This window comes from Phoca vitulina, unplaced genomic scaffold (genome assembly GCF_004348235.1).
Source record: "Phoca vitulina isolate PV1807 unplaced genomic scaffold, GSC_HSeal_1.0 scaffold32, whole genome shotgun sequence".
Classification (NCBI taxonomy): Eukaryota; Metazoa; Chordata; class Mammalia; order Carnivora; family Phocidae; genus Phoca; species Phoca vitulina.
The window spans coordinates 1384236-1398593 of NW_022589735.1; the positions used below are offsets into that span (position 1 = coordinate 1384236).

The following is a 14358-nucleotide window of genomic DNA, read 5'->3' on the forward strand; positions in this document are numbered from 1 at the left end:
TCGGTCTATATTTTCCCTTTGTTCTTTTACCCTTGCTCATGTCACCCTTGGGCACCACATACTGTCTCACTCCCTTGGAGCCACTTGGGACTAGAGGAGACCTAGTGTTCCATCACTGGAACTGTTGGTGTTTAGAACAACAGATAACTGGTGGCATCGGCAATCCGTAGTTTTTTTCCATCAGCTAACAACAGCAGCCGCAGCATATTCCAGCCAATGTACAGAGCTAAACTACTTAGCTTCTGAAAACCAGGTGGTATCCCAGTTCCTTAATGGCCTCGTTCCCAGTGACCCATGTTTAGGAAAGTCTTGGTTTAAATATACAGTACATGGGAGACGCCTGGCTGACTCAGAAGAACATGTGACTTTTGATCTCAGGGTCATGAGCTCGAGCCCCAGCTTGGGTGCAGAGATAACTAACAATAAATAAAAGACTTTAAAAATACAATGCGTGGGTCATAATAATACCTTTCATTTGGAAAAAGATGGAGATGAGATTCAATTCATCAAAGATGGAGAACTTACTCTGTGTCAAGTGGGCTGAGTTTGGGGATGGGGTTGGGGAACAAGTGAGACCCAGCACCACGGGCTCCCGGAGCTCACATCTGAGGGGGAAGCTAACTTCAGATAGTGCTCCCCAGCGGGATGAATGTCAGAGGGGAAACCAAGGAAACCTTGGGGAGCTATAACAGAGGAATTCAATCCAGCCCAAGACTTCAGTGAAAGCACCTCTGAAGAAGAGACTTGAAATATAATCACCCTTCTTATAGAATGCAGTCATTTTTTTTTTAACAGAAGAGGGAAGCAACACTTGGTGCTCCCAATTCCCTGCATAGCACCACCATCCATCCAAGTGTGAAAGTCAAAAAGCTAGGAAACTCTGTATGGGAGACCTCATTTTGTATCCCCCAAAGGACCACACGTAGTATTTGTGCCCTTGTGTAGTCCCCTTTCTAATCTGAACTGGCCTTTGATCTTTAACCAATAGAACGTAGCAAAACTAGCAGCTTCCATTTTTGCACTTAGGGGAAGCCAGCTGCCACGTAAGTCCAAGCACCCTGTGAGCACTAAGCTAACCACATGGAGAAGCCATGCAGAGGAGAACCAAACAACCGAGTCGGCAGCAAGCACTGAGCACCCAGACATAAAATCCAAGCCGAGCCGTGTCGGCCGCCACCCAAGCCAACGGGCAGGACGGAAATGAGCTGCCCCACCAAGCCCTGTCCAAACTGCAGAATCACGAGCAGATGATAATACGGTTACTGTTTTAAGTCATGACATTTTGTGGCTGTTTGTTTGCAGCAGTAGACAATCAGAACACCTTGGCTCCCTTTTTCTCCCGTATCCCCTCCCTCTTTAAGTCCTATCAGTTTGACCTCCTGAACAGCCTAAATCTAACTACTCCCTTCATCTCCTCTGACACCATCTGACTCCAAAACTACCAGCCACTTTTCCTGATAAAAACTGCAATAGCTCTGGGGCGCCTGGGGGGGCAGAGCTGGTTGAGTATTGGACTCTTGGTTTCGGCTCAGGTCTGATCTCAGGGTTGTGAGATCGAGCCCTGCGTCAGGCTCTGCACTCAGCCCTGAGTCTGCTTGTATTTCTCTCTCCCTCTCCCTCCGCCCCTCCCCACTGCGCATGTGCTCTCTCTCTCTCAAATAAATAAATCTTTAAAAAATGCAATAGTGGGGCGCCTGGGTGGCTCAGTCGTTAAGCATCTGCCTTCAGCTCAGGTCATGATCCCAGGGTCCTGGGATCGAGCCCCGCATCGGGCTCCCTGCTCGGCGGGAAGCCTGCTTCTCCCTCTCCCACTCCCCCTGCTTGTGCTCTCTCTCTCGCTGTGTCTCTCTCTGTCAAATAAATAAAATCTTTAAAAAATAAATAAATAAATAAATAAATAAATAATGCAATAGCTTCTTCTTTTTTTTTTTTTTAAGTTTATTTAAGCAATCTCTATACCCAACATGGGGCTCGAACTCACAACCCCGAGATCAAGAGCCGCTTGCTTTACTGACTGAGCCAGCCAGGTGCTCCGAAAACTGTAATAGCTTCTTTTTTTTTTTCTTTAAGATTTTATTTATTTGTCAGAGAGAGGGAGGGAGAGAGAGAACGGCAGGCAGAGGGAGAAGCAGACTCCCCGCTGAACAGGGAGCCCGACGTGGGACTCGATCCCAGGATCCTGAGATCATGACCTGAACCAAAGGCAGACGCTTAACCAACTGAGCCACCCAGGTGTCCCTGTAATAGCTTCTTCTTTCTTTTTTTTTTAAAGATTTTTATTTATTTATTTGGCAGAGAGGGACACAGTGAGAGAGGGAACACAAGCAGGGGGAGTGGGAGAAGCAGGCTTCCTGCTGAGCAGGGAGCCCGACGCAGGGCTCCATCCCAGGACCCTGGGATCATGACCTGACCTGAGCTGAAGGCAGACGCTTAACGACTGAGCCACCCAGGCGCCCCCCTGTAATAGCTTCTTTTTTTTTTTTTTTTTAAGATTTTATTTATTTATTTGACAGAGAGATAGACAGAAGAGCACAAGCAGAGGGAGTGGCAGAGGGAGAGGGAGAAGCAGGCTCTGCACTGAGCAGGGAACCCGATGCGGAACTCGATCCCAGGACCCTGAGATCATGACCTGAGCCGAAGGCAGATGCTTAACCATCTGAGCCACCCAGGCGCCCTGTAATAGCTTCTTAAGTAGTCTCTATGCATCTATTCAGGGCCACCTCCAATCTGTACACCTCACTGCAACCAGAGAGATCTTTTCAGAGCATAAATTATGTCACCCTATTGCCTAAAGTATTTGAGTAGCTTTCTTTTTTTTTTTTTAAGATTTTATTTTATTTACTTGATAGAGAGAGAGAACGCGAGAGAGGGAACACAAGCAGGGAGAGTGGGAGAGGAAGAAGCAAGCTTCCCGCGGAGCAGGGAGCCAGATGTGGGGCTCGATCCCAGGACCCTGGGATCATGACCTGAGCCGAAGGCAGACGCTTAACCATTAACCACCCAGGCACCCCTGAGTAGTCTTCTTTTGCCCCCAAAATAAAAACCATCAACTTTCTTAACACGGCCTAACGCTTAACAAGGTTCTACCAAGTTTCTGGCCACTGACCCTTCTTGCCCCTACAACCTTTTCTTTTCTGCCATACTAGCCTTTTAATTACTATACTTTGCCAACTCCTTTTGCCCCAGGGACCTTATGAATACTGTTTCCTCTTTCTGGAACCCTTTCCAACTCACCTGCCCTTACCTGTTTTGTTAAGTGCCTCCTGGTAATCTTAATAGGTTTCAGCACAAACATCCCATTTCCTCACAGAAGCCTTCCCTGACACCCCAGACTGGGCAAAAATCTCCCTTTAAAATACTCTCATTCCAGGGCAACTAGCTAGCTCAGTAGGTAGAACATGTGACTCTTAATCGCAGAGTCATCAGTTCAACCGCACGTTGGGCATGAAGACTAGTTAAAACAAAACAAAACAAAACAAAACAAAACAAAATGCATTCCTCTCTTTCTTACCACCTGTCAGAGCTATGATGTTATTTCTTTGGATAATGACTCAATTTGGGATTTAAGTGGCTGTTTATTTGATGCTTGTCTCCCTCACTAGACTGTTTCATTCTGGTTTTATCTGAGGTGAACCTTGGAGAAATGACATAGTCATCCGCCAGGACGTCCACTGGAAGTGCAGCCCAAATTCTTTGAAACTACTCCTATCAATAGGTGGGATGTATTCCCTCTCCTTGAATCTGAACTCTGAGGCTCCCTGGCAAATAGAATATAGCAGAAATTACACTGTGCCAGTTTTTAGGCCCAAGCCTTAAAAAAGTGGCCATCTTCCATTTCCTATCACTTTGGATGCTTTCTCTTAAACCTAATCACCATGCTATAAGAAAGCCCAAACAGCCCATGGAGAGGAACAAGAACCCTGGTCCTCAGCCTCAAATGAGCTCCCAGCTAATAGCTCCAACTTGCCAGTTATGTAAGTGAGCTATCTTGGAAATAGAATTTCTAGCCTCTCTCCCTCTTCCCCCCGCCACGCCCCCCAAAAAATCCCTGCTGATACAACATGGAGCAGAGATGAGTTTCACTATTGAACCCTGCCCAAATTGGAGTTTCCTGAGTGAAATTATTTTTTTTTAAGCTGTAAATTTTGAATGGTTTGTTATACAGCAATAGATAATGGGAACGTCAACCAGAATGACAACCCTGTGCAGAAAGGCAGCACTTCCTGGGTCAGCATCACAGAGCTGTTTGTGATGTTTGTCATCCCGACCCTCACTGAGCCCTGACTGAGGCCAGAAGCCTGTAGTATTTGTTGACACATAGAGTGGGAGTCTGTAGGAGTCCCCGACGAGGGTGACCATCCTTCACGTCCATGCTGGCATGGATGTGGATCCAGGGTTCTCTCTTGCTCATAATCTCCTATCCGCAGGGAACTGGCTGGTGACTACCGCGCTCCAGAGTTTTGCCCTGGAGGGCAGCCTATTCCAGCTTCTGGAGGTGAACGTAAATGGCAAGGGACATCAAAGTAGCACTTCATGAAAGACTCCAGAGAGAGAACACAGGTCAAGGGGGAAATCCAGTGATTTCTGCCCCAGAGGAAGGTGCAACTCGGTCAAGGGTGATTCAGGTGAACACTCACATTTGATAGACAAAGTTCCAAGAAGGTTCTGTGCTGAGGCAGACAACCCACATGGCACCTTCTAGGCTCATGCCATCCAACACAGTAGCCACTAGCTACTATGGCTATGTAAATTTAAATTTAAATTTTAACTAATTAAACTTTTTTTTTAATTTAAAATGATTCCTCAAGTCACAGGAGCGACATTTCCAGTGCTGAACCGCTAGCTATCTGTGACTCTAGGCTGCAGTACTGGACAGTGCACATGTAGACTGATTCCATCACAGAAGTTTTATTGCACTGTACCGCTCTAGGCCCTTTAAGATTGGTCAATAGAAATGGCCTTGCTCTCTTGGGGTCCCGGGTGGCACAGTTGGTTGAGTGTCCGACTCTTGGTTTTGGCTGGGGTTGTGATCTCCGGGTCTCAGGATCCAGCCTGCAGTGGGCTCTGTGCCCCACCTGGGGCTCCAAACTCATCATGGAGCCTGATGGAGTTTCTCTCTCCCTCTCCCTCTGCCTCTTACCATACTTGCACCCTCTGTCTCCACCCCCCATCTCTCTGTCTCTCTCTCAAATAGATGGATAGATGAAAGAAAGAAAGAGAAAGAAAGAAAGAAAGAAAGAAAGAAAGAAAGAAAGAAAGAGAAAGAAAGAAAGAAAGAAAAAGAAAGAAAGAAAGAGGGGCACCTGGGTGGCTCAGCTCAGTCGTTAAGCGTCTGCCTTCGGCTCAGGTCATGATCCCAGGGTCCTGGGATCGAGCCCCACATCGGGCTCCCTGCTCCGCGGGAAGCCTGCTTCTCCCTCTCCCACTCCCCCTGTTTGTGTTCCCTCTCTGACTGTGTCTGTCTGTCAAATAAATAAATAAAATCTTTAAAGAAAGAAAGAAAGAGAGAGAGAGAGGGAGGGAAGGAAGGAGGGAGGGAGAGAGGGAGGGAGGGAGGGAGGAAGGAAGGAAGAAAGGAAGGAAGGAAGGAAGGAAGGGCCTTGCTCTCAAGGATGTGAGAATAGACATAAGAAACATGGAAAAAATGAAACAAGAGCTACTACTGGGAGATCCACAGAAATGGCCACATTTATCAAGCCATAAATTTCAACCCTGAAAGAGGCCCCTGGGGAGATTTGGGGAGCAGCCTGAGCTGCTTTCAGCTCCCCTTCCTGGTCACTGATAATACTTTTTTTTTTTAAGTTTCTTTTTTTTTTTAAGATTTTTATTTATTGAGAGAGAGAGAGAATGATAGAGAGAGAGCATGAGAGGGAGGAGGGTCAGAGGGAGAAGCAGACTGCCTGCTGAGCAGGGAGCCCCATGCGGGACTCAATCCTGGGACCCCAGGATCATGACCTGAGCCGAAGGCAGTCGCTTAACCAACTGAGCCACCCAGGCGCCCCCACTGATAATACTTTTTCCAAACTCCTTAATATAGTCATTTCCTGCCTGGGGGTATCAAATTCTACAACTTTAGTATCCATTATGTTCATCAAAAATCTAACACAGCATCATGGTTAAGAACATGGACTCTGGAATCAAACTTCCCATGTTAAAACCCTGTTCCAAAGCTTCCTAGCTTGGGTGACCGTGGCAAGTTACTCATCCTCATAGAACCTGCATTTCCTCATCTGTAAAAGAATATTATAACCTACTTCCCAAGATTATTGTGATGATTACATTAAATAGTACTAAAAAGGCACAATAGTGCCACAAAATAGTAAATACTCAGTAAATTTTAGCTCTGACTCTTCCTAAGCTTACTTAATCTTATTTGGGTTTCAAAAAAAAGCCCTCAAAGGGGATTCGGTGAGGATGTGTGGTCACTTTAGGAACACTTTATCCTTCTGTACCTCTGTTCCCCGTCACTTTCATGCCCCTCTTCAGTTCTCCTGATCTCTTCAGGGCCCTCCCCGGTACCTTGACACGGTCGCACATGGGTCCAGTGTGGCTGCCAAAAGCCTGGTACCAGAGCACGAGGATTCTTATCTTGGGTGAGGCCACTTTCCTTTCCTGTTCCTGGGCTTCCCTTCATTGCTTGGGTTCAGGCCACCTAAGTACTGAGTGTATTCATACGTGGAAGAGTGATCACAGGAGGCTGGAGTCCCATACTCTGGGGGAAATCTAGAAATTAGGGCGCGACAAAGAAGCCTGGTAAGGTAAAGATGCAGGGGTCGCCTTAGCTAGCTTTTGCTTCAGAGCTCTAGCAGTTTAACAGGCCCTGGGAGAAGGCTGAGAGAGCCGTTATCCGAGTAAGGCCTGGTCACTTCCTTAAAGAAGTATAAGCCGGGCCCCGACTGCTCCTCCGGTCTGCGTGACAAACACAAGACAAAACAGGTGTGCAAATAAACTATGAACTTAAATTCCTAAGGGTTGTTAGAGATTCCCCCGCCCCAGTAGGCCCCTTTCAGAGAGCGGCTCCTTTAAGAGGCGGGCCCTATCCCCGCTAACAAAGGAAGTCCCCGCCCCTGGTTGCCAGGGTGCTCTATGGCGTTGCATTCTCATTGGTGGGCGACGGTGAGTGAGGCGCCCAGAGACAGCCATTTCCAACGAGCTGGCGGGGGCCAAAGATGGCGACGCCCCTCGGGTGGTCGCAGGGGGGGTCAGGATCAGTGTGTCTCGCCTTCGATCAACTGCGGGACGTGATCGAATCTCAGGAGGAACTGATCCATCAGCTGAGGAACGTGGTACGCAGCCAGAAAAGCTGGGGTAGAGGCCAGACCTGACACCTAAATGGAGGGGGCGGGGCCAAACCCTGTCCCGAAGCCATTGGCGAGCTTAGAGCACCTTGCCAATGGCGTCATCAGGAGGAGGCGGGGCCCAGATGTGTTCCAGGTGATAGGGGTGGAGCCAAAATGGGGCAAGGTCTTCATGAATATTTACCAGGGAATTTAAATCAAAATCAAGTTGTTTTCTACTCTCTGGTTGTGTAAGGCCTGGTAGTTATGTCCCGGTCTATTCACCGAGCCTCACTTTCCCCATTTCTTTTTTTTTTAATTTATTTTTTTAAGATTTTATTTATTCATTTGAGACACAGAGATAGAGAGAGAGAAAGCATGAGCAGGGAGAGAGGCAGAGGGAGAGGGAAAAGCAGGCTCCTCGCTGAGCCAGGAGCCCGATGTGGGGCTCGATGTTGGGCTCGATGTGGGGCTCGATCCCAGGACTCTGGGATCATGACCTGAGCCGAAGGCAGACGCTTAACCATCTGAGCCACCCAGGTGTCCCACTTTCCCCATTTCTAATTGGAGATGACTTCGTTGGCTTCCCAGGGCCCTCAGGTGCAGGCATTGAAACTATAACATCTTTTCTATTGTGGACATCCCCTTCCCTGTGTCTAATGCAGCGCCATGCTGAATAGAGTAAGCACAGGTTTGTCCCTTACACATGTTAACTTAAGGGCTTCTGACCCCTTTATGTCCCTTTGCTTTTGCCTTCTCAAGCAAACCCTCGTTCGCGAGTTCAAAACGTTGGAGCCACAGATTACCTGGCATGGTAAAATCCTGGCCAGTTGGAGTTTTCATGGTTTTTCCTTTTTTTTTTTTTTTTTTAATATATCTTGATAAGAAGGTCGTGAAATAGCTCCATCTCAGAAACAAAACTGACTTAACTATTTCTCACTCAAATGGGTGTGTGCAGCTCTAGGCACTGAATTACTTGCAATTCCCTGAGGGTACCCACCTCTTTTTCTTCGAAGCTGGTATTTGCATGTGTGTTCTCACCCGAACACTTTTCTATCCCACCCCTTCTTCTGGCCTGCCCCTGTTTAGCAGTCAGATGTCCTGTCTGATGATCCTTCTCTGGAAGCAATTCTGACCTTTCCCCAGGCCCGGGGCCTCCCCTGACCACCACAGCCCTTTGTGGTTCTCCATCATAGCACACAACATGTTAGAAGTGCTGGCCATGAGCTATCTCCTATATCAGACTGGTTGCTCCTTGAGGGTAGGACCTAGAGCTGAGCCTCTGTGAATCTTGTGGAACCAAATTCTCCCTTCTCAGAGCCAAAGTCTCATCCTAGGTGCTGTGGGTATCATCCCGCTGTCTAACCTTGCTCCTGCTCCCTAGAGAGTACCCCTCCCACTCCAGCCCCAGGCCCTCCCTGAGCCTGGCTCTGTTGCAGATGGTTCTCCAGGATGAAAATTTTGTCAGTAAGGAAGAGTTCCAGGCAGTGGAGAAGAAGCTGGTGGTAAGTAATGGACTCTGCAGGCTCCTAATCTTCCCCCATTTCCTGGGATCCCTGTGGATGGGCACAGTTACTGAGAGCCTCCAGCCCTAGTAGTGAGAACAGAATCTTCCTGGGTCCTGGCTTCCATGTGCCTCTTTGAGAAATAGAGCTGGTTAAGGGAACCGAGGAGACCCAGGGTGCTTCGGGTTAATGAGGTCACTGCTGCTGCCCCTGCAGGAAGAGAGAGCTGCCCACGCCAAAACCAAGGTCCTCCTGGCCAAAGAAGAGGAGAAGTTGCAGTTTGCCCTCGGAGAGGTAGAGGTGCTATCTAAACAGCTGGAGCAAGAGAAGCTGGCTTTTGAGAAGGCGTGAGTGGGCCTTGGTAGGGGGGTGACGGGTTAGGGGTCCAGTCTGCCTGTCAGCCTTCCCACCCTTTCTCATCTTCTCCCCCAGGCTCTCCAGTGTCAAGAGCAGAGCCCTGCAGGAATCCAGCAAGAAGGACCAGCTCATCACCAAGTGCAATGGTAGGCGGGAGGCCCGTGCCCCCCCCCACGCTTACATGCATGGGCTCTTCCCTAACAGCCCAGTGCCTGTGTCCAGGGCAGGGTTTCACCCCAGCTTCTGCCCCCGGCTGAGGATACAGGCAGGCCCAGGCGGGCCACACCTTCGCAAAGGCCTTCAGGGACCAGGCAGGCCACGGAAATGAGGGGAGCAGTTGGTGTACAATATTCTTCATGGCCATAAAAGAACGGGCTCGCTCCCATTTTTCTTGAAACATACAACCTTCTTAGTCCACCTTTTGTTTTCCCACGTTTGATGGGTATTAGAAATAGTGTACTTGACTCACAACTGTTATAAGAGGAACAACAGGGCAAGTTCAGTCCTATTTGGGAGCTGACCCCTAGTGTCAGGGTTGGGGACCCAACAGGGAGGAGTGGGGACCGTGGTGCTGGGAAGAGCCATGCCACCTCTCAAGGGCTTAGTGCCTCTGCCGTGGGAATGGAGGCCCAGTATTGTCAGATCCTTTTTTTTTGTTTTTTAACAAAAACTTTTCTGACTTTTTAGTGTTGGCAACTGATTTAGAAATTTTAAAACTATTGTATGGGCTGAGTAGAATATGTCTGTAGGCCATTAATTTTCATCTCTGCTCTGTGCCAGATGTCTGTGGCCACTTGTTGGCTCAGTTGGTGCTGTGAGTTTGGGGGCACTTTCTGTCAGCCATCCAGTGTCCCTAGATCTTAGGACCCCCTTTTTAGTTTCCCAGGACACTAAATTCCCTTTACCTATTCATATCTATTAAGAAATAGATATGAATTCCATATGCAACCTGCTTCATGCATTGCAGCCAATTTTGAGTAGGCCAAAGACCAGAGCCCAAGTCCAAAAGAGATTCAGGGTCCCTCCTGATGGGCTGCCACCTGGAGTCTTGGGCACCCCGTACCCATCAATCCAGCCCTCTGTCTCCCTTGGTGAGTACTCTCACTGGTAAGATGCCAGCAGGCTGATGTCTTGATCTGACTAGGTGGGCTGACAGGCCCCATGGGTTTGATCAAGGGCTCCCATTGGGGCCCCCTGGGGCTCAACCCATAGTCACTGCCTCCATACCCAAAGCCACTGGACCCCAGTCCTTCCTCCCTCTCTACCTATGCCCCCCCGCATTTCCCTAAAAGGAACGTAGACTTCTTTCCTGGTGGTGCCAGAGCATTTCCTAGAGATTAGTCAAGGCCAGAGGGCTCTGCTTGTGCAAGGTGCATGTGTGTATGCGATGGGGATGGAACATGGCTGCGTCCCCGCAGAATGTCCCAAACCCCTCTACTGGGACACAAGCCTGAGCAAATGTCATGACCTGAGCCTTCCCTGGCCTGTGCCCTCCCCACCCTCCAACCTCCCTTTATATGGGTTTAGTTTGGTTTTTACACTTACATAGTTTCTTATTTTTCTCAAAGGGATTTTCTAACCATTCTCTCATTAGGTGCTATTTATTTTAAATTTATCTCTCATTTGTTTTAAAAGATTCATATAAATTTCTGATGCCTTTTCCCAAAAGAACTTCACAATCAATCCATCTGGGTGACCTTGGGAAGAAGGTTCAACAATCCTGGTTCTGTGACCCACAGCTCATTTTCATTCTCTTCCTTCCCCTGTGTCTTTGTTTGTCTCCTCTTTTCTTTGCTGTGCCTTAACTTTTTACCAAGTCTTTTCTTCTGAAACCTTCAATGCTTCAGCATTTCTGCATTTTTAGAGTTTGTGTTCTAGTCAATGTTCATCCAGTCTTTAAAGGCAAGGGGATCAGAATTTTCCAGGGCTCCTCAAGGGACAGTTCATATAAATGAAGCACCCTCTAGATCCCTACAGCCTCTTTCAATTTTGATACAAGACACAAAAATCATCCTTGCGTCTAATGAGCACTTAATGTGGGGGTAAGCTTTGCCACCACTATCTCCCTGGGTGCTCCTCACGCCCCTGTGGAACAGGGGCTATCCCCGTCCCCATTACAGATGAGGAAACGGGTCTAGAAAAGGAGGCAACCTGCCCAAAGTGGTAATACTGTCTCATCAATATTAACGCTGTTGAAACATTGCCTTGTTCTGTGTTCTGGTCAGTTTCGGAGTCTTAACTCTCTTTCAGGAGCTGCCTCCTTGAGGGTAGGGACCCTGTCTTCTCCCCTGAAGCCCTAGCACAGGGCTGGGCATCCAACTGGCCCTTAGTAGGTCTGCTGGGATTGAGATGACTGAACTAAGTGATATTTCTAAGTCCTAAACCCCCAGAGGCTATCCTGTTCATTCACTCCACAAATAAATTTGTTGGGCACCTTCTATGTGCCAGGTACTATTTTAGACCTTAGGGTTAAAGCAGTAAATGTAAAAAATCTTTATCCTTATGCATTTATGGATATAAATCCCAGTAGGGAAGAAGACAAGTGAGTAAAATATATAGTATGTTAGCTATAAGGGCTAAGAAAAAGAAAGCAGGGATAGGAACTATTAAGAGGGGATGTACTTTTAGATTGGGAAGGGTCTTGCCAAGGAGGTCATATCTGTACGGATCGGCAGGCATTAAGGGCAGGAGCCGTTCATCCTCCTGCCTTTGGGCAGCACTGTCCACCTCTCTGCAAGGGCCTTCGTCTGCCCTCATGTGGGTCACCTGGTCCAGAATAGAATTGTGAAATCACTGACACATCATCAGACATTGCGCCCCTCAGCCACCAGCCTGTCAAAACTCCATAATAAACTCATTCTTACTAAGGTGTTAGCAGCTACTCGTGGAGAACCCCTGGGTGGGGGGAGCCAAGTTCTTAAAGGACCTGTAAGGGAATGAATGCCTTATCTCAGGAAGGAGCCCGTGGGATGGGAACCACCCCTCCTCCCTGCCTCTCTCCCCCACAGAAATTGAGTCTCACATTATAAAGCAAGAAGATATACTTAATGGCAAAGAGAATGAGATTAAGGAGTTGCAGCAAGTTATCAGCCAGCAGAAACAGATCTTCAGGTGAGGGGTCTGGGCCAGGCTGGGGGTTGTTGATGGAAGTGGGGAGCCAGCTCTCTGGCCCCTACCCTACACTGTCCCCAGCCCATGCCCAGCCCGCTCCGTTGCAGGAATCACATGTCTGACTACCGGATCCAGAAGCAGCAGGAGAACTACATGGCCCAAGTGCTGGACCAGAAGCATAAGAAAGCCTCGGGGACGCGTCAGGCCCGGAGCCACCAGCGTCCCAGGGAAAAATAAAATGGTCGTCGTCTTCCTGTTCACTGGCTGTAATGCCCGACCTCTGCCTTCTCTGCTGTGGGGGTCCCCATCCCTATCCTTCCTATCCCTGTGGGTCCCGGTCTCTGCCACCACAGGCCTCACCCGTGACCTGATTCCCAGGGAAGAGGCAGGGGAAGAAGCAGAAGGTGCTCTTTTTTTTTCCTTCCTGCCTGCCTTCTGGAGGGCCTTGGTGACAGAAGGGAGAATCAAGTTACCAAGGACTGGGTCAGGGACAGGCCTTGGACCACCACCTTCCAGGCCACTCCTGAGCTCAGAAAAGGATGATGCTCAAGTCTCCAGCCCCTGCCACTTCCTTCCCTCCCTTGGGTAGTAGGGGGAGGGGAAGCGTGGGGGTGTAGCCTAGGGGAGGACTACTTTGTTGTCTAATAGGCACTGTCCTTCCTACTCTTGGTATTTAATCCCCTCCCTATGTAAACAGCTCTGGTTACCCCTGGTTACCTGTAAACACCCCACCCCACTCCCAGCGCCCTGGTAAATTTAACTCTCCCAACTTGGCTATAGAGCAGGAAGGGCTGTGTGTGGGTGTGGGTGTGGGTGTGAGAGAGAGAGAGAAGCCCTGACCAGAGACATCAAAGTCGGTTCCAGGCCCACAGTGAATTTGGGAAATCCATTTCCATCATATAACAAGAATGTTATACCTGTGAATCACACTTGTACCCTCTTACACTTCCCCCAAACAGAGGCTCGACTGACTCTTCACAAGGGGAAGGAAGGGAAAAGGACAATGCTCTGTCTATTTTTAAGTTGGGAGAACAGTCTCTGAAGGGGCAATGACTTGCTAAGTTTACATACGCAGGGCTAGATGATGGGCAGGTTTGATCCTTTCACAAGGCATCACTGATGGCTAGGTGATCATGGGAACACACCCAGGCAGGAGACCCACTGGGAGGCTGAGTCAGATTTGTGAAGTCTAGCCTAACCTGGGTCAGTGTGAGGGTGAGTGCACGGGAGAGGGGGAGGTGCTGGTGCTTTTGCTCTAAGGCCAGCCAGGGCCTGAATCATAGCAGGAGCTTGAAGCCAGAAGTTTAAAGGCAAATGGTGCCCACTGTCATTATCCCAGGACAGTGACAGGTGGTGGCTGCTTCCCCACCAGTGCCTGTCCCCAGGGTGAGTCCTGAGTTGGTGGGGGCTGGAGTGAGGGCCTTGCAAGTGCCTGGGGGAGCACAGAGCTCTTTCTGCCTCAGAGGGGCTTTAGAGAGGGGGCTACAGCTACCCCAAAGGGTCCTAAGAGACCCCACATCAGCATCTAGGGCTTGTTCTAGGTACCAAGGCCATCTGTAAAAGTTACAGCTATCCACTCCAGCTCCTTCCAGTATGTTCCCACTAAAGGCAATGGGTCCAGCAAGGGACAGCACCTTCCTGAGGCCCTAGCGCTTCTGGATTTGGGGGAGCCCTCCAAGCAATGCTCCTCCATCAAAGATTGTGGGGTGATGGGTCAAAGAAAGTGGTGAGTGCACCCTTATGAACTCTAGCTGGGACAAGTGATGAGAGGGCCAGGGAGAAGGGGTGCACTGGGGTTATGGGAAGACACTGGGGGCTAAGGGGAAGATGAAATTGCTCAGACCTGAGTTGCCCGACCCAAAAGTGTGGTCCTGGTCCCCTGGCTCACATTCTGATCCACACGCCATGGTGCTTGACCTCAGGCAGGTGGTCCCTGCTCAGCCTGTTTCCTAGCCTGTGAGGAGCGGAGTTAGGCCTAGCTCCTGGCTTCCAACTGGACACCTGCCCATCCCTCACCTTCCTGTCAGCCCGAGGCTGGAGAGCCCTCCTAGGCCTCTGGCCCGCACCAGAGGAGAAGGTTAGAAAAGCGAAGCCCAGGGCCCAAGGCT

The 14358-nt window shown here is 49.2% G+C and overlaps 1 protein-coding gene across 1 annotated transcript; it reads left to right on the forward strand.

The window, feature by feature from the left end:
- Positions 1 to 7060: 7060 nt before the first annotated feature.
- On the forward strand, positions 7061 to 12544 carry SPATA24 (spermatogenesis associated 24). The gene is made up of 6 exons (XM_032425183.1): positions 7061 to 7286; positions 8717 to 8782; positions 8999 to 9129; positions 9215 to 9285; positions 12148 to 12250; positions 12358 to 12544. Exons 1-6 carry the CDS (start codon positions 7170 to 7172, stop codon positions 12485 to 12487), a joined length of 618 nt encoding a protein of 205 aa, XP_032281074.1. The 5' UTR covers positions 7061 to 7169; the 3' UTR covers positions 12488 to 12544.
- Positions 12545 to 14358: the final 1814 nt, after the last annotated feature.

Coding starts and splice junctions, on each gene's coding strand:
- SPATA24 (XM_032425183.1), top strand. CDS start 7,170: ATGGCGACGCCCCTCGGGTGGTCGCAGGGGGGGTCAGGATCAGTGTGT. Junction 7,287..8,716: donor TCCATCAGCTGAGGAACGTG/GTACGCAGCCAG, acceptor GCTCTGTTGCAG/ATGGTTCTCCAGGATGAAAA. Junction 9,286..12,147: donor GCTCATCACCAAGTGCAATG/GTAGGCGGGAGG, acceptor TCTCCCCCACAG/AAATTGAGTCTCACATTATA.